General features: G+C 57.4%; 1 protein-coding gene across 2 annotated transcripts in view; it reads right to left on the bottom strand.

The window, feature by feature from the left end:
- Positions 1 to 2,712: 2,712 nt before the first annotated feature.
- Positions 2,713 to 27,219, bottom strand: part of CACNA1I (calcium voltage-gated channel subunit alpha1 I) — a 129,042-nt gene continuing 104,535 nt past the window's right edge. Inside the window, exons 23-37 of one of the 2 annotated variants that reach the window (XM_032267162.1) lie at positions 26,959 to 27,084; positions 24,990 to 25,079; positions 22,566 to 22,758; positions 21,845 to 21,996; positions 20,513 to 20,622; positions 19,742 to 19,875; positions 18,791 to 18,861; positions 14,875 to 14,953; positions 14,099 to 14,220; positions 12,760 to 13,098; positions 12,335 to 12,481; positions 11,167 to 11,289; positions 9,274 to 9,439; positions 7,552 to 7,751; positions 2,713 to 6,730 (exon numbers count right to left, since the gene is read on the bottom strand). In XM_032267162.1, coding sequence (XP_032123053.1) covers positions 6,083 to 6,730; positions 7,552 to 7,751; positions 9,274 to 9,439; positions 11,167 to 11,289; positions 12,335 to 12,481; positions 12,760 to 13,098; positions 14,099 to 14,220; positions 14,875 to 14,953; positions 18,791 to 18,861; positions 19,742 to 19,875; positions 20,513 to 20,622; positions 21,845 to 21,996; positions 22,566 to 22,758; positions 24,990 to 25,079; positions 26,959 to 27,084 — 2,700 coding nt within the window. In that variant the 3' untranslated portion in view covers positions 2,713 to 6,082. The remainder of the gene's footprint in view (positions 6,731 to 7,551; positions 7,752 to 9,273; positions 9,440 to 11,166; positions 11,290 to 12,334; positions 12,482 to 12,759; positions 13,099 to 14,098; positions 14,221 to 14,874; positions 14,954 to 18,790; positions 18,862 to 19,741; positions 19,876 to 20,512; positions 20,623 to 21,844; positions 21,997 to 22,565; positions 22,759 to 24,989; positions 25,080 to 26,958; positions 27,085 to 27,219) is intronic. The other variant, XM_032267163.1, reaches the window with a different exon arrangement.

The raw sequence follows: 27,219 nt of genomic DNA, 5'->3' as shown, positions 1-27,219 counted from the left end.
ATCATTACCTGGAGGCTGAGGCAGGAGAATGGCTTGAACCTGGGAGGCAAAGATTGCAGTAAGCTGAGATTGTGTCACTGCACTCCAGCCTGGGTGACAGAGAAAGACTCTGTCTCAAAGAAAAAAAAAAAAAAGAAAAAGAAAAAGAAAGAGACAGTGCTGTCAGGGAGGGAGGGCTGGCATGAAGCAAACAGGGAGCCGTGGGACAAACGGGGCACCTCCCTCAGCCATAGGGCCACGGGGGGAGCCTGCCAGAGGAAGCAACATTCCCGCTGAGACCTGAAGGGATAAAGCCAGGAAAGGGAGGAACAGAAACAGGTGAGGCTAGAAGGTGGTCCTTCAAGGCCACGAGAGACAACCTCGTTTAAAATGAGGTGAGACAGAGTGGAGCGGTGCCCACAGAGTCAGCCTGGGGAGGAGTCCCTCAGGGCTGCCGTAGGGACTGGGAGGGAAGGAGCTGAGGCTGCAGCACTAAGGCTCACTGGGGCCTCTCCTCCCCTCTCCTCCGGCAGCAGGGCCAGGTCCCCAGGTGAGGAGTACGGCTCTGCACGGGAGCTCCACCCTCAGCCCCACGTGCACAGGGCATGTCCTGGCTCCGGCCCAGTCTGCTCTGCGGACAACCTTGCTTGGCCTCAGCTTCCTCATTCGTAAAATGGGATGAGATCCCTTTCTGGACAGATGTGGGAGGCCCAGGAGCTGGCCCAGGCATGTTTTCACAGCCCAAGGAATCGTGGCTGTGTTTGCATCTGAACATGCACCTGGAGCCGTTCAGCACACACACACACACCTGAGTCACCGCCTCTATCCCCTACAGTGAGGCAGACACCCAAGGTAGAAAAGGCCTTTAGAGGGTCCCCCATCAGCCAACATATTTGAGCAGGAGCCCCCGGTGCTCTGGGTGGTGCTGTGGTCAGCTCAGAGCTCCAGCCTCCAGCTGGAGCCACGTGTCACCCCCTCTGTGCCAAGTACCAGGACCTGTGCTGACTTCTATTCTTTTCAAAAGCTGCAGCAATGACCAGAAGGGGCCCAAAAGAAGAAATGGGACAGGTCTTCTTCCTGCGGGGTGGCCCCAATTCACCCATCTCCAGAGAGGGCTGGGCCTCGGAGAGGGGGACACTGTGCTACAGGCCACACCTGATGTCCTGGTGTCCCCTGCTCCTAAAATGCCAAGGCCCAGCCAGCCCTCAAGAAGAGAGGACATACAATGGGAACAGGGGGGCCCAGGGGAGGCTGGAGGAACCTGGGCAGGCCCTCTAGCACCAGCGTGGCGTCTGCTGCTCCGCCCACTGGGCATATCCACGTGACTAGTCTCTGTACCTCTCTGGGCCCTTTCGCCTCCCCTTGAAGGGCAAGGACAAGAACCACAGGGAGGAATCACAGGGTTTGATGCCTGCCCAGTATGCGTTCCCTCCTCCCAGCAAGCACACCACCCAGCTCCGAAGACACTGTCTCCTTTTCCTAGTCTCAGGCAGTGGTGCAGGCGGGTCACCCCCATCCCTGGATCCCAGAGTGAGCTGCTGGTTCAGACCTGGCCAATCAGAGCACAGCATCTCTATGGCTCCTATCCAATGCAGCTGAGCGAGGCTCCTCTTTGGAGACTTTGACAGATGCTCAGGGAGAGAAGCTCCTGTTCACCTGGGAAGAGGCACGCAGGCCTGAAGCCTCGGGGTACTGCTGGGCTCTAGGAGAGGAGGGAAGCAAAGGCAAAAGGAAGCAGGGCCAAGAGGTAGAGAGAGACTGCATTCTAGTAACACAGTTGGAGCCCTTGATCCAGCTATACCTGACGCTGGAAGCACCTCTGGGTTTTTTTTTTTTTTTTTGAACTTGAGCCATTAAGTTATTTGTTTCTCTTCTTTTATTTCCTCTCTCCTTTCTTTCTCTCTCTCTCTCTCTCTCTCTCTCTCTCTCTCTCTCTCATCCTTAAGCCCAATAAGTTGGGTTTTTGTCCTTTGCAGTCAAGGGTACTGAAAATACTCATAAGAAAAATTCAGGGTTAGGCACAGTGACCCACACCTATAATCCCAGCACTTTGGGAGGCCGAGGCAGATGCATCACTAGAGCTCAGGAGTTCAAGACCAGCCTGGGCAACATGACAAAACTCCGTCTATACCAAAGATACAAAAAAATGAGCTGGATGTGGTGGTGTGCACCTGTGGTCTCAGCTACTCGGGAGGCTGGGATGGGAGGATTACTTGAGCCTGGGAAGCAGAAGTTGCGGTGAGCCGAGATCGTACCACTGCACTCCAGCCTGGGCAACAGAGTGAAACAGAGAAAGGAAAGGGAAGGGGAAGGGGAAAGGAGAGGAGGGGAGGGGAGGGGGGAAAGGAAAGAAAGAGAGAAGGAAGGAAGGAAAGAAAGCTGAAAAGAGAGGGAGGGAGAGAGGGAGGGAGGGAGAGGGAAAGGAAGGGAGGGAGGCAGGGAGAATTCAGGACAGTGACAAAGGGTGAGTAGATGATTATTCCCATGTGATGCTCTCGCCCGGCCTCAGCCACAGCAGCAGAGCGTGGGAACCAGGCCTGCCTCCTCCCCAGCTCCACAGGCCCCCACCCACCCCTCGGCCATGAGAGCACCCTGCCATGAGCATTGTTGTATGTCCCTGACACCCCAGGCCCCACCATGAACATGGGGGAAGAGATACCACCGCCCCCCTTAAGAGAAGCCTCAGCTTGCCACCCACCCTGCTGGGGAAAGAACAGCAGAGACACACAGAGAAATTCATAAACAGGCTTCTGGGCTTTTATTCAAAACAACATTGGCGGTGGCTGCCGCTTGGTCTCTCTACACCCGGGCCACCCGAGCCAGCAGGTACCAGCGCCGTCAGCCGCTCGGAGGGAAGTTCATTCACACCATAGAAACTGTACAGCAACTGAGAGTGCTGGAGTCACGGCGGCGGCCCAGGCCGAGGGCTTCCTGGAGGAGGTGGCCTCTGCCTCCTCATCAGGCTGCAGCTTGGCCCAGGCTCTGCCAGGAACACTGATTATTGCACAAAGACAAAAAAGAGTATGTGTATCTGGGCTAAAGAGCAGCTTCTAAGGCCCCAAGCCCTTACACAATGCAGCAAAGGGGGACGGGGTTGACCCTGGAAGTGGAAGGCTCCGAGCTGAGGATTTGGGGGGAGACAGGCAGACTGGCTTTCCACACTTTGCCCTTCTTTAACGGGCTGCCTGGTGCAGGAGAGGGTAGCAAAGGGGAGAGAAAGAGGGTTTGGCCAGGGTGGGCCATCTATGCACAGATGCCAAGATACCCACCCGCCGCCACTCTTTGGAGCCCAGCAGAGACAGCTCAGGGTGCCTGGCACCTGGGTCCCCACTTTCCCCACAGCCAGGCCCGTGCAGATTAGGGCAAATTTGTGCTTTTGTGTCAGACACAGGCCTGAGGCCACAGCCCCAGACCAGAGGGTTGGGAGGGAGGAAAGGCCCTTGCCCAACCCCCGCCCATTTTGGCTTGTCCTGGCCAGCGGAGCACAGCTTCCCTGGTTCCCCATCTGTCGCCAGGATCAGCAGGTGGGGCCTCCAGGAGCCCGGGCTCAGCCAGGCCATCTCCCACAGCTCCCTGCGGGGAGCTTCTCTGCCTCTGCTCCCAGTTCTTCCACCTCCACACGCCCTGCCCTGTGGACCCTGGAGCCTTCACTCGTGCCCATGCCTTTGCTTAGAACACCCGCCCCGAGGTGTCTGCTTGTTCCGCAGTCACGGGGTTCAGGGTGAGGGGAGGTTTCATGTCAGACCTGCCTGGGATGTGTTCCCCGCTCAGCTGATCTGAACCCGCGTGACGACAGGAAAGGCTGCTCAGCAGAGTCACAAGATGACCTAAGGCTGCTTGACCAGTGTCTGATCCTGTCCCCTTGAAGCCCAGCCTGCCACATGGCCTTCCCAAGTCGTGCAGCCCACCTTCTGGGCTCCAAACACGCATGTCCCTCCAGAAACACACGGACTTGCAGAGTCAAGTTTGTCTGCCCCCTCCAGCTGCGAGTGCTCAGGGTCAGCCAGGAGCCGTCAAGTCAAGCCTGCCCAGACCCACTTCTTCCCCGACAAGGTACCTCATTCCAGATAAAACCACCACCGTGGAAAGGGAGGCAGGGCCCAGGCTCTCTGGAGCGGGCAGCGTTGGGCTTGGACCCAGCCTTCCCCACAGGTCTACCTGCCCTCAGGGAGGACCAGGCAGTTCCTCCCCCTACAGGCACCTTGTTCAGCTTCACAGCTCCGGGTGCAGAGTGGGGCCCTCCACGCCACCCCAGCTTCTTTGCTGCCAGAGCCCTGAAGGATCCTGGGCTGGCCGCTTCCCCTAGCCAGGACTCAGTTTCCAGTAAATACGGTAGGCTTGACAACCCCTCCTGGCTCCCTCTCCCTCAGCCCAAAGGGAAGGTCTCTGCATGTGACAAAGCACACATTGCCCACCATCTCCCCCACGGTGCCTGTGCCAGCCTGGAAGACACCCAGAGCCCCTCCAAAGGGCACCCCACACCCTCACCACCCCAGCCACAAGCCGAGTTCTTCCAAGTCAGAGTTTGGGAACAAGGACAAGGCCCTCCTCGGCAGGCCCCCCTGAAGCCCTCGGAGGGGAGCTTAGCAAAGGCAAGGTTATTGCTGAACCACAGCATCTCCAAACTGGCGGCCTCTGCAGCCTCTCCAGACCACGGCCACCAACATGCTCCCAACCTCCTTCAAACTGACTTCATGAATGCCACTCACTTTTCAAAAATTAGCCTTGACTCAAACTAATGTCTGTGAAATCACGGGCTCAATGTCTTACTTTTTTTCTAATAAATAGTGAAATAAATGCAGAACTCTTCAAACACCCCCATCTAGAACCCATTTGGGAAGCACTACTCGAGGGAAAGCTGGCCTGCAGTTGGGGGCAGCAGGGGAGGAGGGACAGGGGCTGGCAGGTGGGGCCCGAGGGTGTGGCCTCCAGGTGACTTGAAAGGCTGGGCATGGGGATGGGGCCGGACGCGGGGCCCAGGCAGGTGCCCCCACCCCTGCCTAGAATTCTGTCAGACCTGCTTTGCCCTGAACCTGCTGGGGCAGAGACATAGTTGCTGAGGGTGGGGACAGCACAGCGTCTAGGTACAGCCCCAGCTCAGGGCCCGTATTGGGGATCAAAGGCATAAGTGACTGAACAACTGAACAACTGATTGCCTGAGCCAGGGGCACCTGCAGGGCAGTGGGGGGCAGCAGACACCAGGCGGCCACCCTGGCCCCTCCAAGCAAGCTACAGCCAGCTCAGTCTCCCTCACCGTTCCCCTGCAGGCTGCCTCCACTCCTGCCCGCTGCCCTTCTGAGGATGGAACCCACCCTTTCGGAAGTGCTCAGGAGCCCCAGTCCAGCCTTGAAGCTGCCCTCCACCCCCGACCCCTGTCCTAAGGAAACACAGCTACTCACCCCTGATTTTTCTAAAGAGAGACATCTAACCCGTGGACTAAGGGGATGTGTGTGTTCTGGGGTGTCTACAAAAGACTTCACAACAACGAGTCGGTCAGGATGACAGGACAGACACTCCGACACTTGGGAGCCATGTGGGATCTTGGCAGCCTTTCTTCTTGAAAGGAAAAAACAAAAACAAAAACAAAAACCACACCCTGAATCGCACCTATTCTCCCGGGCCTGGTGCCCTCAGAGGACTGAGGGTCCCCTCCAAGCTACCCTCGACCCAGGAGGAGACACCAAAACACACAGCGGTGACGCCCCGGCAGGACATGTGCCCTGGGGTGGGTCTGGCCTAAATCCCAGAGCGTCAGACAAAAAAGCCCCGTCCAGGCCCTGGCCCACCTCCCACCTTTAGCACTTTCTGGAAGTCATAAGCTCTCAGTAAAAAAAATAAATATATATGTCTGTCTATGTATATATATATATGCGTGTATATATATATATATATATATATGTATGTATATGCACTGGAAGGGCCACCGTGGGCCACGGAGGCCTGGTTCACCCAGACCCGCTCAGCCCCACCGTCGGGCTCCTGTGCCCGGGAGGGAAGGGGGGCCCTGCGCGATCCCAGGTGTGGACCAAGTATTGCTGTCTGCTCCTGGCTCCTGAGGTAAAGAAGGTAAGACCGGGCGGGCGGTGGGCTGCCCCTGCGACCCTCATCTCTTCCTCTTGCTGGCAGCGTCTCCCGGTTCCAGCTCTCCCGGGGGCGGCTGCAGCGGGGACGGCAAGGGACCCAGCCCCATGGGCAGCGATGCCCGGCCCGGGGGGTCTTTGCTGCAGTCCGCGGCCCACGAGGGGCTCCGGGCCAGGCCTCGGGCGGGGGCTGCGGCGGCGCGGGGGCGGCCGGGGGCGGCCAGGCTGCTGGTGCTGCTGAACTTCCTGGCGGGCGTGAGGCCGGGGGGCGGCGGCGGGGGGGGCGGGCAGAAGAGGGAAGTGAGCGAGAGGCTGCTGAGGGTCTCCGAGTGCTCGCTGCCCGCGCCCCCGCCGCCCGCGCCCCCGCGGCCCTCCTCGTCAGAGGGGTCCATGGAGTCGTGGTGGGTGCAGCCCGGGCTGGTGGAGCCCCCGCTGCTGTGGCTGCGCTGATGCGCCCGCAGCCCCCGCAGGCTGAACAGGCCCCGGCCCCGCAGGCTCAGGCGGCGGCTCGCGGCGGGGGACAGGCCGGCCCGGGGTCCCGGAGCAGCTGCGGGCGGCCCCAGGGCGCGCCGGGGGCTGTCGCTCAGGGTCAGGCTGTCCTCCAGCGTGGTCTGCAGGCTGCCCGCAGAGCTGCTGGGGCTGGCGTCCAGCGACGTATCGCTCCCGGTGGTCTGCGGGGAGGCGGGAGCGGTGGAAGCCGCCTTGTCTGCCCCCACCCCCGTAACCTAGACGCCCCCTCCGCGGCACGCAGGCAGCTCCCACCCCCGGAGCTCCCTTCGCAGCAGGGCTTCTCCCCTTCCCACGTCCAGATTAGGCTGCAGTCACCGCAGGGCCTCCACCTTCCCTGAGAGGTTCCCGGAGAGGAGCGAGCACCCACCCCAAACCCAAGTCAGATCCAGCCCTGCCCTTCACCGAAGGCTCCAGGCTCACTCCCAGGAGAATCCCTGGGCCCACTGCCCTCCCCCAGGGCACGTGGCTACCCCACCGCACCCTCCATGGTCCTGACCCGGCCCCTGCCCTGCTGCTCCCACAGGCTCTGGTCCCACACTTGCTCCACCCCTGGCTCCCACCTCCTGGCCCCAGGGACGCCCACCTCCTGGCCCAGGGGCGCCCCCAACTCCCAGCCACCCAGCCCCCATCTCCCAGCCCAGAGTCCCCGAACTCCAGCCCCTCCCTGGTGCTGTTCTCCCTGCTTGTCCAGCATGGCTTAGACTTTAATCTGCAAACATTGATTCTGGTTATCACCCTCCTCCTCCTGCACCCCCGCAGCTCACTCTCAGCACTAAACAGGGAGCCCAGCAGGCCCATCTGCCCCAGTGCCACCTCCCCCTCCAGTCTCAGCATCACCCCTGCGTTCCCAAACCCCCTTGCAGAGTGGAGCCCTGGGCCTTTGGTTGTGTCCCTCCCCTCCCAGTCTCTTGGACTTCCAGGCCTGGCTTAGATCCTGCCCCTCTCCCACAGACCAGCACTGGAGCCCAAGAGGTGTAGGTACCTGCCGGAGGAGGGTGCAGTTGACCCTTGGTGACCGCAGAGATGCCCAGGAGCCCTGTAGCGCAATCTTGGGGAGGGTCCCAGCACCAGTGCCCTTTTCTGGGCCTTTCTGGCTGGCAGACACAGCAGGGTGGAAGAAGTCGGCTGGCATGGGCAGGAGAGGGCTGGAGGCATCCGGGGAGAAGGGACTTGGGGGTGCTGCTGGGGAAGGAGGAGACAGAGCTGGGGGAGCACGCTCACGCCAGGGGGCAGCCCCTGGAAAGCAGCACTGAGCACCAATCTCACTGAGCCAGCAGGGAGGGGTCCCCTAATAAGCTGACTGTGAGACCATGGGTAACTGGCCCTCTCGAAGCCTTAGTTTCCCCATTGTGAGAGCAAGAGAGAAATCCTGAACCAGCCCTTGATGGGGCACAAGGAGAAGAAATGGCTGGAAGCTCCCAGCTCAGTACCAAGTACACAGTAGGTGCTCAGTCACCCCCAGGTCCTGACCCCTCCATGGGGCCTGGCCAGGTCTGGGGCCCCTGTAGGACAGCAGATGGGTGGGGTGTCCCAGCTCCGGGTCAGGCACTACATTGGATAGCAGATCAGTCTGGCCTGGTCAGCTGCACACGGTGAGGGGCAGGGATGCGGTGAGGGCACCTGAGGGCTGGGGCAGGTCTTGGGTGTGGGAGCATCAGGGGGTAGCAGCAGCCTCTGCTCACAGTCCCCTCGGCACCTTGCGGGTTAAGGGTGAGATATTGGAAGAATGTGCCCAAGACAGCTGGACGGTCTGAATGTCCCACCTGGGCTTCCTATGCCATCTTACCATTTAAGGAAAACATACATAAATGGTTGACTAAAAGTAATGAGATTTCTCCTTCCTCCAGAATGGCTCTCGGGTCAAACTCTGTGCCCTGACTTCTGACTTGGGAAGTCTGGGGTCGTGGCTCCTCAGTCACCCTGGCCAGCTGAGGGGCCATCGGTTTTAAGGAGGGTACCCAGGAAAGTTACCCCACCCCTGGCTCCTGGGAGGTGCCCCTGAAGGGTGCTTGGGGTGGGCTCAGGGTCTTGAGTGTCCCTCTTCTGCTAGGCTCATCTCTCTGCCTCCCTCCACAGCCAGTGCCAGGAAACCAGGTTCCTGCTACCCTTCACAAGGACCACAACAAAGATGAGCCCATGATGGCAGGCTAGTTAGTCCCTTGGCCCTGTACCCAGAGCCCAGCCACGGGCCCAAAACGAAAACAGAACACTGCAGGTAGGGCTGAAGGATAAGTATCAGGAATTTACAAAAGGGCTGTTGAAGACACCAGGCTTTTCTATGTACATCTCCGTGTATATGAAGATCTGTGGGCTACATACCTCTCCAATTCAGCTTTAGAAAAACACCACAATAATCTGGCAGTTTTCCTTCTGCTTGATAATGAGATCTGTATGTACCCACCTATTTCCCTTTTCATCACAGCTCCTAGGAAGCTCAACATGAAGCTTCCTTTAGCCTAGGTTTCTGTTATAATTACCTCATCTTTTTATACTGTTTGGCTCTTGTATCATTGTTATATTAGGCCTGAGATTTTATCATTGTCATATCAGGCATATCTCTCATTATCACATATCCATCTGGTTCTTTCTGGACTAAACATAATAGTCTGGGTAAAAACAGTAGGGAAAAAACTCAACCATCTCCCTCTGAAGCAGATGCCCAAGACGAGGACTGCGGGGAGGTGGCAGGGATCCTACCCCTCACCTTGACTGCTCTCGTGTTTCAGCCAGGACCTGACCGGGTTGAATGGGATCTCCTCCATCTCACATAGGAAGTTCTCTGAACCCGGTGAGACGGCCGTAGAGGACAAGGGGAAAAAGCATTCACCCAGGTCTCCCACACGCATGGGCTCAGGCGGGTCCAGCTCACCCTGCAAGGAAAGGGAGGTAGGATGGGGCAGGAAGGGAAAGGGGGACAGCTGCCCTCATGGCCTGCTCCACGGCCCCTTGCTTAATGAGGCTGTCCTCACAGCTGGTCTGACCCTCCTCTCAAATCCTCTACACCTTACCATCTTCCAAAACCCAAGTGAATGGAAGCCACCTCCCAGTGCCCCACTGGATGACCCAGGCAGTTAGTGATTTCCCTGGTACAGACCCTGGCCCAGTGAAGAAGCCAGGTCAAGGCTGGCAAAGGCATCAGAAGACAGCCTGAGCGGCCACATGAGTGTCCCATGAACATGACCTTGGGTGAGTTCCTTCCCTTTGCTGAGTCTCAGTTTCCGCATCCAAAGAGAGTAACCCCTTCCTTCCTGGGCATTCCCTGGTCCCAGCATGCCTCAGCCCTGCAGCCCAGAGTGACCCCTTCCCAGAAGAGCTGCCTTAATGCCCCCCCCAAGGCAGGTGAACTCATGCCATCCCAACCTCCTATGACTTGCTGGCACAAAAGACTGCACTCCGCCCGAGCAGTGGTCACACCCATAATCCCAGCACTTTGGGAGGCCAAGAAAGGTGGATCATGAGATCAGGAGTTTGAGACCAGCCTGGCCAACATAGTGAAACTTCGACTCTATTAAAATTTTTTTTTAAAAATTAGCCAGGCATGGTGGCAGGTGCCTGTAATCCCAGCTACTTGGGAGGCTGAGGCAGGAGAATCCCTTGAACCACGGAGGCGGAGGTTTCAGTGAGCCAGGATGGTGCCATTGCACTCCAGCTCCGGTGACCATGCAAGACTCCTTCCAAAAAAAAAAACAAAAAAACAAAAAAAAAAGCCTGCCCCCTGCCCAAGTCCAACTGACTCCCAGAAACTGTGCCCCTGACATCCTTTGTAGGAGAGCAGTGTGGGAGTGCAGGGGCTGCAGCAAGATAGCAATCAGGAAGGGGCTGAAATGACTTGGAAGGTACGGGAAGAACTCCGCCGGCAGTCTACCCTGAGCTGATGGAGGGCCAGCCTGGGGGTCGGAGGTGCCAAGCCCAGGGTATCCCCCAGCTGTCCCTTCCACCCCACCTCCAGCAGGGCAGGACCACCTTGACCTTGAGATCACGAGCCCCGGTCTTCAGGTCTCACCCCTCAAGACTGCAGGAACAGCAGCAGGCCCTCTCTGCCCTGCAGGCCTCCTCAGACTGACCCCCTGGGGCACAGAGGTTTCGGGTCCAGTCTTTGGGGTGACTTCCTGCTCTGTCATTCCTGGCTGTGTGATGCGAGCATCATCCCACTTCTCAGAACCCCCATTTCCTTGTGTGTGAAGTGGGGACAAATCCTCCCTGCTGCACAGAGCTGTGAGACAGACAATCAGCTGGTGCCGGCAGAGCGCCTGCACACAGTAGGTCCTTGTGCCTGGCGTGACTCCCCAGTTTGCTTCAACCTCACAGCCCGGCCAGCCAGGGATGACCCCCTCATGGAATGGACAAAAAATACCAAAAGCAGCAAGAAACAGCCAGCTGGGTGCCAGATTGGAGCACTGGCTGGGCTTGTGGCTGTGTGATCTCAGGCAAGTCACTCCACCTCTCTGAGCCCTACTGCCTGTATGTGTCCAACAGGAGATGAAGGCCTAGCACGCAGTGGGTGCCACTTACATGGTAGACTGGAAAGATGGGGGGGTCCTGCCTGGGTGGACAGGGGCCAGGGTTCGAGGACAGACCCACCTGCCCAGGAGCTCACCTTGCTGTCTTTGGGGCCAGGTGGGCAGGCTGTGGGGTCCTCGAGACTCAGGTCGTCACCCAGCAGGATAGACGATGACCTGTCTGAGTTCAGAGAGAAGGCTTCGGTCTCAGCCAGCTGCACCTGCAGGGAGAGGGATGGCGTTGGGTCACCCCAGGGCTGAGATGGCACACCTGGGTCTTGGGGCATGCAGCCACAGGCCTGAGGCTCTGAAGAGAGGCCGAGCAGTGGTCAGAAAAGTCCAGACACCCGCTGGGCACAGACAATGTGTCCACCCTTTGCAGGGGCCCAGCCTGTGTGACATGTGATGGTGACACAGTGGCCACCTCCAGTGGAAGCCAGCCCTGAGTGGCCCGTGTTGCTATCTGGGCCTGAGGACAGGCAAGTCGCCATGGGCTATGGACTCCACAGCTGTCTGCTTGCCCCAGACCAAGTGCCTGTCAAGACAGGGGAGGGCTTGACTCATCTATGGCCCCGTGTGGACAACCTGCCCAGTGTGTCACAGGCAGGGGACACCGTGGGGCCCAGAGACACTGGAGAATTTCCAGCCACCACAGGGCAGGGGTGTGGGGCAGCCCAGACCTCCAGCTCCTGTTGATGGCTGCTGGGGATCCGACCTGACAGCCACCTGAGGCTGGGGCCACCCTGGGGGCTAGAACACCCCGGTGAGAGGTCAGGGGCCCACCCTGCTGGGCAGAGTGGAGAGCTGCCTGCGCCTGCACTGGAGACAGATGCATGACCACAGCCTGGGAACCCCTGAGCTGGGTAGGCTGAGGCCCCAAGCTGGAGGGCAGGGAAGGACACCTGGAGGAGGTTGAGTGCCAGGTTGAGTGCCTGGCAGAAGAGCAGGCAGATGACCCACCCATTCATGTCACAGAAAGGGCAAGCTGTGCTGTGAGTGACACACAGGCTCCCTGCCTGGCACACAAGGTGGGGCAGCTGCCCTACCCGAGCACCTACTGTGTGTGGCACAGGGCTGAGGCCGGCAGCTACGGCCACCACACCTGGTCCTGGCTTCGGGAGCCAGTCTGCCTGGCCATGGAAGCAGTATGTGCCCACACTGACCCGGCCTGGTCTCTACTGTCCAGAGCCCGGCTATCCCCTCAGGCTGGCCCCCCACCAGGCTTTGAGCTGCCCTTGCCCAGAGACACTCCCAGGCCGCCATTACCTCTTGCTTGTCGTGGTGACACTTCCTGCAGCCGGCGGGCGAGGAGTAGTGATGGAAGATGGAGCCAGACAGGTTGTCGATGATGGTCAGCTCCCCCTCCAAGGAGTCCTTGATGATTAAAGAGACGCTGTCCAGCCACAGGTTCTCCTAGGCGGACGGGGACGGGGTGGGGACAGGTGGGATTATCAGCCGGGTCCTGGGGCTGCGGGGTGGGCAGGACATAGCTGTCCCCCGGTTGGTTCTCTGTGCCCATGGCCTGGGACTGACCCCCTCATCATGGGGTCACCCCTTCTATGGAGCTGAGCAGGGTGGGGGTCCCAGAAAAACAAAGGCCTCTGTGCAAAGCCACCCCAGCCCCACTGCCCATCTGGCCCTGCAGTCCCCCCTCCTCTGATGACCCTCACACCTCTCCAGCCCCTGCCCACCTGGGCAGGCGAGTAGCAGCGCCGGCACAAACCGCCCTCGGCGTCGCCCCCGCCGCCCGCCCCTCCCGGCCCGCGGCCAGGGGCGCCCGGGGAGCTGGCAGGCAGCCTCGGGCCGGGGCCCAGACTGTGGGCCCTCTCCATCTCGAGCTCCGCGTCCATCTCAGCGTCCTCCTGCGCCTCCTTGTTGCTGTCGTCCAGGTGCTTCATGAGCACAGCCACCACCACGTTGATGAGCACGAACTGCGCAGTGAGCACGAAACTCACAAAGTACAGCGGCGACACAAACTGCAAGCTACTCAGGCAGCTGCGCTCATCATGGGTGCAGTCTCGGAGCGTGTCCTGCATGGCGGGGAGGGCGGTGAGGACGAGGATGGCGGTGAGGACATCGCAGAGGCTGCTGGAGGCAAAGGCCGGCCCAGGGCCACACACGGAAGCAGCAAGACCAGGATTCAACCCCCGAGATGGCCCCCAGCTGCCCTGCCCCACTCTGCCTAGTGGCAGCCTCTGCCTGCCTCAGCCTCAGCTAAGTCCCCACATGGACAGACAGATGGCCCAGGACCCTCCTCCTCTCTTGCTCCCACCCACATCCCCTCCCTACAGCTGGCCCTGCCTCCCGGGGCCACAGTCAGGCCTGCGAAGGAGCATCCGGGGCTTCCTTTAGGGTCCCCTGGGGAGGGGGTGCACTCAGGACCAGGCCACCTTTCTGGTTCTTCTGCCAGCTCAACCCCCATCCACAAAGTCCAAGAAGCCTCCCCCACCCTCCAGCTCTGGGCCAAGGGGAGCGGCCGCCTCTCCCAGCCCCCCAGATTCCTGCCCCCTTGCTGGGGCACTGAGGGCTATGCAGGGTGGGGGTGGGAGGCAGAGCAGGCCTGGCACTGCCCTCTCCACCCCAGGGCCCCAGAACCGAGGCCTCACCCGTGTCCCTCTGGAGCCCCTCTCTGCCCTTCCCAGCCCAGCCCAGGTTGCGCCCCAGGCCAGGGAGCCTCTGCCAGGTGACCCAGTCAGTGTGGCAAACAGCAGGGCGCCTGGCCCTGGCCTTCGGGACTGCGTAGGCCCCAGGTACCCTCCGGAACGGGGTAGAGCTGTCTCCCCTAAAATCTGAGCCCCGATCCCAGGCAACACTGGGATATGGGACGGTGGTGGACAGTGGGCCTGTTTGTTCTGGCTCCGCTCTCCCCACTGTGCTGGTCCCACGCAGACCCCTCCACTCCTCTGGGCCCTGCAGCCCCCTCCCACGTGTGGTGGGGCCCTGGGCAGGCAGAGCCCTGAGCAGCAGGACCATCAGCCTCCCTTTCCCAGAACCCAGCTGATTTCTCCACCCCAGCCCCCCCGGGGGTACCTTCATGATCCCGTTCCAGTTGTCACCCGTGGAGACCTGGAAGAGCGTGAGGAAGGCCATGCCGAAGTTCTCGAAGGTGGCGTGCCGGCTCATGCCCTCGCACGGGTTCTCATCATTGCAGACTGGAAGCGGGAAGGAGGTCAGCCCTGCCAGACGGCAGAGCGCCTTCGGGGCTCACCCGGACCCAGTGCCCCCTTCTCGCCTCAGAACCCTCACCACACCCTTGGAGGGGCAGGCAGACTGCACAGCCTACAGATAAACTGAGGCTTGGGGAGATGGTGCATGAGCTGGGGCTCAGGTTTTGGTGAGCCTGACTCTGCCCCCACTGAAGAATGGGTTTCTGAGAAAGAGGATGAAATGGGGTGAGGGCCAGCCCCCCAGGGAACCCTGCTTTCCAGAGCGCTCTGTTGCCCTCTGACCCCGCCCTGGCCTCTCCACTTGCTGGGGCAGCGCTGGCTCAGTACAGGCACCAACACAGGGATAGGAGGGCAGGTTCCCTGGGAGACCAGACAGCTGGGGATCCAAGCTGGGCTCCAGCACACAGGCCTGGTGAGTGCCCGAGGACACAGGCTGCCCTCTCCCAAGAACTCCTACCCGCACCAAGAAGGGACTGCGGATGGCAGAGGGCCACCCACCCGTGCGCCCTTCTGTAGGCATCTCCCTAACACAGAGACCCTGATGTGACAGGCTGGGGGGTCTCAGGCCTCCCCCGCCCCCCTGGCCATCCTGCAGCCCTGCTGTACCCCCACCACGGGCCTCCTCCAGGGGTCACTCACCCAGCTTCCCAAAGAGCTCCACCCCGAGGGCAGCGTAGATGAAGAAGAGCAGCATGAAGAGTAGGCCCAGGTTGCCCACCTGTGGGAAGACAGGTGAGGCTGAGTGGGGCTGGGGAGCAGGTAGGGGCACACCTGGCCTGGGAAGGGTGGAGGTTGGGCGATGGGGGTGGACAGCCTGAGGGTCAGGGCAGCTGTAACACTTCCCCAGGCTGTGTGTCCACGTCTGTCACCCCCACAGGACCTGGAGGGCAGGCTGGGTCCAGCACAGGCCTCAGAATAACAAGAACACGCTCGTGCCACCTTTACCACAAGCTGCCCTGTTTCCAGCACATGCAGTTCATGAGCTCACTTTCTCCTCACGGTATGCATCAACTATCTTTTTTTTTATACAGAGTTTCACTCTTTTTGCCCAGGCTGGAATGCGATGACATGATCTTGGCTCACCACAACTTCTGCCTCCCAACTTCAAGCGATTCTCCTGCCTCAGCCTCCTGAGCAGCTGGGATTACAGGTATGCACCATCATGCCAGATATTTTTGTATTTTTAGTAGAGATGGGGTTTCTCCATGTTGGTCAGGCTGGTCTCGAACTCCTGATCTTAGGTGATCTGACCGTGTCAGACTCCTAAAGTGCTGGTATTACAGGCATGAGTCACCAGGCCCAGCCATGAACTATCTTTTATCCCCATTCTTTCAGATGAAGAAGGAGATGGACTGAGAGGTGACATCACTTGCTCAGAGTCACATAGCTAGTAAACAGGGGTTCAAACCCAGCAGGCTGGTCCCAGGGTCCATGCACACAACTTATGCTACATACCTTGTGTGGCTACCAAGGTTGAATGGATGGATAAATGAAGAAAGGGAAGGAGGCCGGGCTCAGTGGCTCACACCTGTAATCCCAACATTTTGGGAGGCCGAGGCTGGCAGATCAGGAGGTCAGGAGTTCAAGACCAGCCTGACCAACATGGTGAAACCCCGTCTCTACTAAAAATACACAAATTAGCCGGGCGTGGTGGTGCATGCCTGTAATCTCAGCTACTCAGGAGGCTGAGGCAGGAGAATAGCTTGAATCCGGGAGGTGGAGATTGCAGTGAGCCAAGATCACACCACTACACTCCAGCCTGGGTGACAGAACAAGACTCTGTCTCAAAAAAAAAAAAAAAGAAAAAAAGAGGAGGAAGAAGAAGGAGAAGGAGAGAGAGAAGAAGAAGAAGGAAAAGAAGAAAGGGCAGGGAGAAGGCAGGAGGTCTCAGCGCTAACACCTGCTCCTCTACAAAACCACGGAAATGCACTTGTCCCTGTCACTGTTGCCTGCTGGTCTGGGAAATCTTCAAGAGCAGGAACACAGCTGCATGAGGTCAGATGTGCCTCCTTGGGCCAGCACAATGCCTGGCCATAGAGAGGAGGGAAGGCAGGAATCACACAGGCCCGGGGACCCCAGAAGCCTCTGCAAAGCCAGCCACCCCCATCCCACAGCTCCTGTGGGAGAAAGCATCCTGGATTCCAGACCTAGTTCAAGTCTATCCACGCACAGAGACTACCTTTAACTGATGCTATGGAGAAGACAAGGCTCAAACACTTCCTTGCCCTAGAAATGGAATATCTCTTAGAACCCTCAGGAGGCCTGCGTGAAGAGAATCAGAAGACGTTCACATTAACTGCTGGAAAGTAAACCCCGTTAATCACCGCTCCTTGAGTTTCTCCGCTCCACTCCAGAGCAGGGATTTCTGCCCAGCCATTCTGCACTGCTAGTGTCTAATTAAATGACGTTCCCTTCATTAATAAAACAAGCACTTACTGAGCGCCTGTGAGGCAAACTGTATGGCCCTGACCGCTGAGAAGGATCTGACGTGGCTGAGGCTCTAGGATTTCAGCTTTGTGCCCTGCGAAGGCCGGGGCTGGCAGCATCTCTTGACCAGGATTGCCTCCAGCTTTTCTATCTGACCCCTCCTGCGGCCAGCAGCTCCAGGTCGGCAGAGCTGCAGCAGCCTCCTCACCAGCTTTCCTACCTCCAGCCTCTCCCTCCAATCCAGTCTGTTCCCAGCCACCAGAGCCACTTTCTCAAAGGCAGCTCTGGCTGCAACCTGCCTTGTCTGGAACCCTCCTGTGGCACCCAGTGCCTGCAAGATAAGGCCCAATGTGTGCTGTGACCTGACCCCCCAAGGACCCTCTCCCAGCCTGATCTTCCAACCCCCCACACTCCACCCACATAGAAAACAAGCCCCACAGTGCCTTGGCACACTTTTCCCTCTGCAGGGAGGACCCTCTGTCTTTGCCTGGTAAATGCCTCCTCCCCACCCCTCAAAGCCTCATCCATGGGTCACCTCCGCTGAGAAGCCGCCTCTGGTGCCTCCTCCCTCTCCCTGGGGCGGAGCCTGGTGGGAAGAGGCTGAAGTTTCATTTTCCTAGCACTTTCCATAGAACCGAGGAAATAGCCAATGTCCATACAACAACATGAGCATCAGCGAATGGATTTCGAGGGGTAAGCACTATTTCACAGCCAGCGACACTTGGCACGCAGGTCTTCTAAAGTGCTGATGCAATTGTAATGACTACCGTGGGTCTCCTGCTGGAGGCTGGGATGTCCTGAACATCTCCACCTGCTGTGCCCTGTGCCAGCTCAGCACGGGATTTGGGAATCATGATAGGACTGCCCAAGGGTCAGGGAATGGGGAAGGGGAGTGGGAGCAAGGAGGGCCAGGGAGGCCGAGGCACACACCCTCCATCCCCATCCCTAGCAGCCTCTTACATGCCCAGTTCATGAGAAGTGGCATGTAAGAGGCTGCTAGGGATGGGGATGGCGTGCCTTATGAACTTTAACCTTACTGCAGCCCTTTGAAACATGCACTTAAGGGAGCGATGCGTCACCATCATCCTCATTTTACAGGCAAGGAAACTGAGGCACGAAAAGCTTCAACTCCTCTGAAGGGATTTAGTGTTAGGAAAAGCCACATGTCTCTGAATGAATACCCTTGCTTTCCATCCAGACCATGTCACTTTCCCTTTACAATGGGGCTGCTGGGAAGCTCACACTAAACTCAAGAACAGAACTCACTGGTGTCCTTAGCCAGGGTCCCTGAAAGAATTAGCTCTGCTTCCACCTTCCCTGGGCTGTTAATCTTGTATCCTCGTTTTTAATGTGTGGTATCTGTATTTTAAGGCGCCTAAAGTTCCTGACGGCTCTATGAGTCATAATGAATAAATAAATATGCCTGAAGCTCACCTCAGAGCAGAGGCCACCCTGAGGGGAGGGGGAAGGGGAACCTCAAGCAGTCAAGACAGCGGGGGAGGGAAGGACTGGGATTGCAGAATTCCCAGGAGGACGAAAAAGATGCCCTCTGTGGCCCTGATTACATCTCCCCTTTCACTAATGACAGGGTGCAGGTAGAGGGACTTCCCTAACTTCCAAGATGCCCACCTGGGTCAGGGTCTCACGCTGTCCCTCCCGGAATGCCATCTTGGAACTTCCCCATCCACACTGCCACCTCCTTCTACCAAGCCACCCTTGGAAGTCCAGCTCGGTCTCCTTTCCTAGGCTGCCTTCCCTCATCGCCCCAGGAAGTGTCCAGCTCTCTTCTCTCTCTCTGGAGCATGCTGGAGGTCCCTCCCCACATTGCCCTGAAGCATCCGTCTCCCCGCATCAGCCTGGGGGCAACCAAGGGCATGATGTGGAACCTCAGTGCGTGCACAGGGCTGGACACAGAGTGGCACTGGCGACCACGTGGTGAAGCCAGAAGAAAGAAGCAGAAAGGGACCCTTCCTGCCTCTCAGGCCCCGGCTCAAAGTGCATCCCCAGAGACAGCATCTGCCCTGGCTCTGGCAGGTGCAAGGAGAAGGGAAATCAGGGCCTGCATGCCCCAGCGCCCAGCTTGACTCCGATGACCCCTAGAAGGGCTGCCAGAAAGAGTGGCTCTTACCTGGGGCAAAGCTTGCACCACTGTGTCCAGCAGGGCCCGCATCCCTGTGGCCATCTTCAACAGCTTCAGCACTGCAGGTGAGACCCAGCCCTGCCCACTCAGTCCCAGGGCAGCAGGGATGTGTGTTTGCACATGCATGTGCACATGTGTAAACTCGGGAGAAGAGTGAGAACATGAAGGTGCGTGCAAGCAGAGTTCGGCTCTCAGATGCCTACACAACGTGGGTGGGTGCAGCCACAGGGTGAGTGGGGCATGCACAAAAACGTGTGGACACAAGGTGTGGGCGTCACTGTAAAAAACGCCCCAGAGGACAAGGCATAGCCATGGGAACAGAGGTCTATGAAGTGTGTGAATGAGTGCACCATGAACGGTCATGGGCAAAAAGGGCCAGCATGAGTGGCCACATCTCTTCCCTTCCCCTCTCGAGAAAGAAGACTCTGGCATCACTCGCTGAGTTTCTGGCAGGCAGAAGACCATGAGGCGCCTTGGCTTGCCCTGAGACAGGAGGCTTTTAAAAGAAGGAGCCACCTTGAGGGGAGGGAGAAGGAGGCTCTGAAGACCCTGTGTCCCAGTCACTGTGTTGGAGAAACGCCCGTGAGGAGCTGGAGGTGTTTCCCATCTTCCCAGCTGGACTGGGTTCCTTGCATAACACTCTGAGACTGGACCCCATGGGTCATGGCGTTATAAGGAAGTGAGAGTGTGTGCCCATGTGTGTTGTGCAAAGCTGTCTGTGTGGTGGGGGAGGTGTGTGCACACAGAGGGTGCATGCATGTGTGTTGGCTGGGTGCCTCCCGGCTCTTGCTCATCCCTGCTCAGCAAGGAGCCCACCATGCCCAAGAACTCCTGCCCCCACCTCTCCCCACCCCACTCCTGTGTGCTCTCATCAGGCAATGGGGAGTCTCATCCCACCCCTGCTTGTCCCTATTCCCTGTCCCATCCCCTGCCCCTCACCTCGGGCAATGCGTAGGACCCTCATGATTCGGATGATGGTGGGGTTGATGGGCAGGGCCGCGTTGATCTCAATCTCCTCCAGGGTGATGCCCATGACTGACAGTAGCACAATGGCCAGGTCTAGCTGGTTCCATCTGCTCAGCCATGCATGAGAGGGCAGGAATAGGCATCATGAGGATCTCTCTGGTTCAGACACATCTTAGTGGGGGAGCCTCCCAGGTCCTCACCCTTCTATTGTGACCCATTGGGTTGCGTGGCTGCCCTCCGTTACTAGCTCTTCCTAATGCCACTGGGTCCAGGCCCCTCTCTGCTCCCCATAGCCATCATTCCCTCATGTAAGGGGCTGATCAGGCTAAATAAACATCTGTGGTCTCCTTCAGAAGGGGAGGCATGGACTGTAGCATCTAGGACTAATCTTGACCTGGCTGCTTCTTTTGTGTGGCCTTAGGCTAGTCCATCAACTTCTTTGAGCCTCACTTATTCCCTTTAAAAAAAAAAAAAAAAAAGCAGATGATGCTCTGCCTATAGGGTACAGAGAGCCTACCAAAGATGAGCCAAGAAGGGCCAAGTAGAATGGCCTGCATCCATCAGATGAGACCATAATCATTTCCTGTTCAGAGTTATAAGCAGCAGCTGGGGCACTTGTCCATCAGCACCTAGATGCTTACTGGTTTTCCCCCTCAGGCTGCTCCAGGCTTCCCTAAGGGTCAGGACTGCTTCCTCGTCCTGCAGTCTACCCTATTACTGCCCTAGCCCAGCCTGGACACTCACCGGTCCTTGAAGAAGCGCCTCAGACCAAATGCCACCAGCTTCAGCACAGCCTCCAGCACAAAGACAGTGGTGAACATATAGTTGCAGTACTTGAGGGCTGTCTCCAGAGACTATCGGGGGCAAAGAGAAGCATGATCCAGGGCACATGACCTGCTCCCCAACCTTCCTCCACTCAGAAAGTCTCTGGCTTTTACGGAGAGAATTTAATCCATTTACTTTTAGTGTAATTATTTATATGCTGTTTTATTCTTTCCATCTTAATGTGTACTATTTTTTTATGTTGTTATTTCTTCTGTTTCCTTTTTCTTATTTCTGTGTGTCTGGTCCAGCTGGTCCCATTTGGAGGCAATATAGGGTATTAATGAAGAGCTACTGAGCCAGACGGCCTACATTTGAATCCTGGCTTAGTGCTCACTCCTTATTCACCATATGATCTTGAGTAAGTCATTTCATCTTAGAAAGCTGCTATGAAAATTAAATGAGCTAATAGTTCAGTGCTGGACACAGAACAATACTTGGTAAATGTAAGCTATTATTATTCCAATTTTTTTCCTGTTAATTTGGAAGTTCTATAATAATTGTTTCATTCTGCCAATGGTTATCTTTCTTTTTCCTGCATTCATAATATTCCCCTCCTATCATTTGAAATAAGGTATTAATTCCACGCCTGGAGGTTCTGCTTCCCTCTTCATCCCCTCCAACTCCATCAAGGTTTTTAGAATGCACTTGCTCCTCATATGCCCCTCACATACCCTGTCTGCAGCAAGCTGGGAAATGGTCATCCTCACCCACCCCCAATGTTTGCCTGAAATGGTTCTTCTACCCTTTTCCCAAGTCTCCATATGCCCAGGAAGTAACTGAAGCTCCATGGTAGGCTTTGAATGCAAATCTAAGTTCCAGACTTGGTTCGCTACCTATGGCTGAGCAACTTGGACAGGATTAACGTCTCTAAGCCTCAGTTTCTTCACCTATAAAATCTGTACAAAGGATTCCCCCTGCCAGATTAAAGAGTTCATATATGTAGTGTGCCTTGCAAAGAGTCAATATTTAACACACCACAATCATTGCCAGCCATGTGCAGGCCAGGGTCCAAATGTTGCCTCCCTGACCCACCTTCTCTCTGACCCTTCCCTTCCAGGCCCTGAGCTTCCTGATGGTAAACTTGTCCTGCACCTCCTTCCACTGCAGTGCCCAGCATAGAGCTCAGCATGGAGGGGCTGCTCAGATCCTGCTGTCAGCTAACCCCTGCCCCACCCTATCCCTGGGGTGGGGTCCTACTGATACCCCACCCTCACCTTGTAACCTTAGGCTGGGAGGCAGACCAAGGCTCACCGTGGGCTGATTGTAGTGCTCCAGGGACATGGTAACCACATTAAGGCAGATGATGAAGGTGATGAAAATGTCCAGGTAGTGGCTGGTACACATGGAGTGGATGAGCAACCGGGTGTGACAATAGGTGGCATAGTAGGGCAGCCGCTGGGCCTCTGCAGGGGATATAGGGGGAGTGGCACAGACCACAGAAGGTTGGGGTTAAGGAACAGGGCACAGGGCACGAAGGAAGGAAAGGTGGAGGAAAGGGAGGGGGCAAGGAGGATGTCCGTCCACCCCAGGCCCTGGAATCAGTGTTAGAGCCCCTCCACCCAGCCAAAGCACCATGAAAGAAATGGTGGGGAAAGGTGACAAAGAAGGCAGAACATTCATTCTCCCCATCTACCCCAAACGAGCTTATAGCAAGAGCTCTGGGCCTGCCTGTAGGGACAGCAGGGTTCCCATGGCCCAGGGCACCCAGGCTCTGCCTTTGCCCTCTGCCTGGACTGAACCCCCCATAGCCTCACTCAGGTTGGCAGTGGTGTCAGCCATTGGACTCCAGGTGGACACTGATGGGGCTCAGGTCCCCTGGAGAGGAAGATGCTGGGAAAAGCAGCTGAGCCCTGGACAAAGGGACTGTATCTTTTGTTCCCTTCTAGCTCCAAAGGCCCAGGAGGCTGGGGTCAGGCCCAGGCAGAGGGGCCTAGAGCTGGGTGGCCCATGCCCTCCACAGGCACCCACTCACTCCGGCGCTTCTTCTCCAGGCGCCGTAGCCGCTTTTCCTCACGCCGCCGTGCCTCTTCAGCCTCCTGGTGCTGCCGGCATTTGTGGAAGTTCTCCACCACGACGCCCACAAACATGTTGAGCACAAAGAAGCTGACGATGAGCAGGAAGGAGATGAAGTACAGCAGCATCCAGGGGTTGTGGTTGGTCACAGGCTGCAGGGGAGCCAGAGAGGGCTGAGGAGGCTGATCAGGCCATGGGCAGGTGCCCAACCTGGCTGAGCCTCCATGAAGTGAGGATGTGTTGAGCCTGCCTCCAGGAAGGCAGCTGTGAAGTCTAAATGAGGCAGCAGGTAGGAAGTAAATACCCCGGGCATGGCACAATAACGTGCTCAGCAAAGAAAGCCACCTCTCCTTCCCTGCTCAGGTGCTGCCTCCTGGACACATCTGTCTTCTTCCTCTCATTCACCTATCCATTCACCTATGCATGCATCTACCCATCCATCCATCCATCCATCCACCTATCCTTCCACTCACCCATCTACCCATCCACCTATCCACCCACTCATCCACTCATTCACGCATCCATCCACCCACCCATCCATCCATTCACCCATCCATGCATCCACCCATCCATCCACCCACCAGCCAGCAAGCCACCCATCCATCCATCCATCCATCCACCCACCCACTCATCCATTCATGTATCCACCCATCCATCCACGCGCCAGCCAGTCACCCATCTACCCATCCATCCACCCACCCATTCACCCATCCGCTCACCCATCCACCTACCCATCCATTCATCTACCCATCAAACCATCCATCCATCCATCCACCCATCTACTCTCCCATTCATCCATTCACTCATCCACCCACCCATCCATCCATCTACCCATCCACCCAATCATCCATCTACCCATCCACTCACCCATTCATCCATTCACTCATCCACTCACCCATCCATCCATCTACCCATCCACCCATCCATCCATCCACCCATCCACTCACCCATCCATCTACCCATCCGTTCATGTATCCATCTACTCACCCATCTATCCTTCCATCCTTCCATCCATCCATCCATCCACCCGCCCATTCACCCACCCAGCCAGCCAGCCACCCATCCATCAACACATTCATCCATTCACTCATCCAGCCATCCACCCACCCACCCATCCATCTACCCATCCACCCATCCCTCCATCCACTCACCCATCCATCTACTCATCCATTCATGTATCCATCTACTCACTCATCTATCCATCCTTCCATTCCCATCCATCCACCCACCCATTCACCCACCCAGCCAGCCAGCCAGCCAGCCACCCATCCATCAATACATCCATCCATCCACTTATTCACCCATCCAGAAACAAGGCAGGAAACAAGGTGGCCTGCAGAGGGAAGAACTTGGATGCACAGATTCCTTGGTGGAATCTGTGTATGCACATGCATGCATGCACTGGTGGGGGTGAGGGAACAGAGCAGACAAAGAAGTAGAGGAAGATGCATCCAAGTGTTCTCATTACTCCTACCCAATATTGCCACCCTCTCTTCCAGCTCCAGAGTTTTACTGGATGGGATCCATGAAGCCAAGAACCAAAGGGCCATTAGAGGCCTGGGAGTTGCACACAGCCCTGCCTCCCCCAACTGGGCACTGTTTTAAGCTAGAAAATTTCACTGTTCTTTCTCCCAGTGACCCCCTCAGTCCAGACACAGTCAACCCAAGTCAGCCACACATCTTGCCTAAAGTCCCTCCCTAGCCCCAGAGGAACCCCTGCTTCCCAAGGGGTCTCGAAAGCCAAGCCTGAGTCTCTTCCCTGACCTCCTCCACCCAATCTCCCTCCCCAAATCCATCTTCACCCAGCAGCCCTCAGGAGGTTGCACTGACAAGCAGATCTGGAAAGCAGGGGCACCACTCTTGTTGCAGTCCCTCACTGGCTCTCTCTGCTCTCAGAATAAACTTTTGCCCCTTGTCATGGCTCACTCGGGAGCTTGCAGACCACCCAGCCCTACCTGCCTCCTCTCCCCACCTCCTATCTCTCTCATTTTTCACCCCTGGCCCCCAACTCCCAATTCCCTGAACACGTCACTCTCTCACCTCTCTGTTCCTCTGCCTGCTGGCTCAGCCCCTCTTCTCTGCCTGCACTTGGTTCTCCACCCACCAGGCTCTGTGCCCCTCTAGGCAGGAGTGGCTCAGATGCCTCTCCACACAGAACAGGGGGGATTTGACAAAGCAAATGGAACAATGATTTACGCTACCCAAGGAGCCGCCGTAATGGTGAAGATTCAGGCCAGGATATGAGGGGTGGGCTGTGTTGACAGTGGGGAGACACGGGGGTTGTGGGTCTCGCTGATACCAGTTTCAAATTCAAACCACTAGGCCCCAACGACACCATGTCCCTCCCTGCATCCAGGCTTGTCCTGGTCCCGACGACACCCACCTGCTGGTCCACAGCGACAGCATCCAGTCCATTGTACATGATGTTCACCCAGCCATCCTTGGATGCCAGAACAAAGAGGGACATCAGAGCCTGGGAGACACAGGGAGAGGGAATGCAGGGGTGAGGGGTGTAAGTGACTCCAGCTGCAGCCACCCCTTCTCAGCTCTCTATTCTTCTGCCTCTGGGAGGCAGAGGGACAAAGAGGTCTTCCCTGTGTGGTTGAGCCGTACCCTCATCCAACAAACCTTTCCAAATGACCTACTATGTGCCCGCCACATACTCTGTAGTTGCTATTATAGAAGAAAGAGCACTGGACCCACAGTCCTGGGTTTTGGTCTCAGTTCTGAAATTATCCAGCTGTGTGATCTTAGGCAAAAAAATTCAATCCCTGCCCCCTTACCCAAAGAATGGAGCTAACAAATGCCTTTCTGGCAGGTGTGCTGGGAGGGCCAGCTGAAGCTCAACCAGAAGGTCCCTGCCATTCTTACTCTAGTGGGTAAGACATGTTTGCCCCAGCATCTCACAACAGGAGCTCAAGAGAGGAGTCAGGAGCCCTGGGTCAGAGGTGGCCACACCCCCCTCTGCTCCTGCCACTGTGGGCCAGGACATGGGGTTCTGGAATGAGTCTCTGGCCTGGCAGCACGGGCCCTTCCTCCCACCATCCAGAGCACAGACCCCTGCCTCTTCCCTTTCCAGGCGGGAATGGTGCCGAGGGTGTCCAGAAAGGGTTCAGACCCAGGAGCAGGAAGGGCAGGGGACACAGAGGAAGCCCTCCCCAACACCCTACCAAGGGCACAGGAGGCTCCTACATTCGAAGAACCTGCCATCACTGTCCCCGTTGATAGATGAGGACACTGGAACAGATGAGGGTCTGGCACTTGTCTGAGGGCACATAGCTGGAGAGGGCCACTGAGGAGTCAGAGGCTGCAGCCCAGGCTGGAACCCTCCAGGTGGCTCTGAGTGCTGAGAACACCCCACAAGGAATTCCAGGAGAGTCCAATGCCAGGTAGACCCAAAATGCTCCAAAGGGGCAGGGCTGGCACTGGAGCAGAGCCCATATGTGAAGGGAGTCAGGAGCACGGGCATAAAAGGCCACAGGTGGGCTCCCCCTCAGCTTCCTAAGACATCTTTTCCCCATGGGGGCAGGGGTAGTGACTGTCCCGGTTCCTGACACCCTTTCCCTGGGTACTCACTGCCCCTCTAAGGCCCTGTGGCTCCCCTCCCAGGTGGCATTGGGGGGCAAGCCCTCCAGTGGTATCTAGCTGGAGGCTGCCCATCAGCCAGTGGGGACATGAGCCTGGAGCCTGCTCCTCCCTGTGCTCCTGGGGCAAGGCAAGCCTGCATCTGGACATACCTGGGCTCCTGGGCAGGCCCTCGAGAAATGAGAGCAGCTCTGGGGGAAGGGGAGGCAGCCAGCTAAGGGCTCTCATCTGGGGCACTGCCCAGATGGATCTTGCCTGGCAGGCCCCCAGGAGAGGAGACGAAGGGGAAAGCAGACACCGGAAAGGGGCTTGCCTGTTGATGGAGCAGAGAGCAGTGGGCAGGTGATGGGAGAGGGAACCACCCTGGGCCAAGGGCTTGATACACTTGATACCTTTTCATCTCTACCGTGGCCTGCCTGGCAAGTTATAACATTCTCATTTCATAGATGAGGAAACTGAGGCTCAGGGAGGCCACATTTACAGAAAGTGGCAAAGCTAGATTCACTCTTGACTAAAAACTCCTGTCAGGGTCCCCTGGGTAGGGGTGAGGTGTCTGCTGGACATTGCACGCAGACCCTCTGAGCTTCATCCCATCTGAGAGGTGAGTGCTACCCTTACCCATTTTGCAGAAGAGGAAACTCAGGCTTGAGAGGAGAAGTCAGTGTCAGTTCTGGCAGTGCAAGTCTGAAGCCAGGTGTGTGATTCCCAGAGCCACTGGCATCCGAGAGAGGGGAAGGTGTGATCAGGACTAGGAGGGCAGCACTCACCTGGCCCAGGTTGTCGAAGTTGTATTTGTGATGGACCCAGCGGTAGTTGGCGGCCATGCAGTCCGAGCGGTTGGTGATGTTACGGGTGTCCACACCCAAGCAGTGGTAGAACTTGCCTTTGAAGAGCTGGGGAAGTGGGGGCAAGGTTGGTGCTCTCATTGCAAGTCAAAAATAAATCTGCCTCTTCATCTCATAGACTCAGCCTGCCTTGTGCTCAGTCATCTGGGCCCGTGTCTGTCTCCCTCCCTGGAGGGGGAGCCC

This window comes from Sapajus apella, unplaced genomic scaffold, assembly GCF_009761245.1.
Source record: "Sapajus apella isolate SASKATOON/1434 unplaced genomic scaffold, GSC_monkey_1.0 scaffold166, whole genome shotgun sequence".
Classification (NCBI taxonomy): Eukaryota; Metazoa; Chordata; class Mammalia; order Primates; family Cebidae; genus Sapajus; species Sapajus apella.
This window is presented reverse-complemented; position numbering and strand designations above follow the sequence as displayed.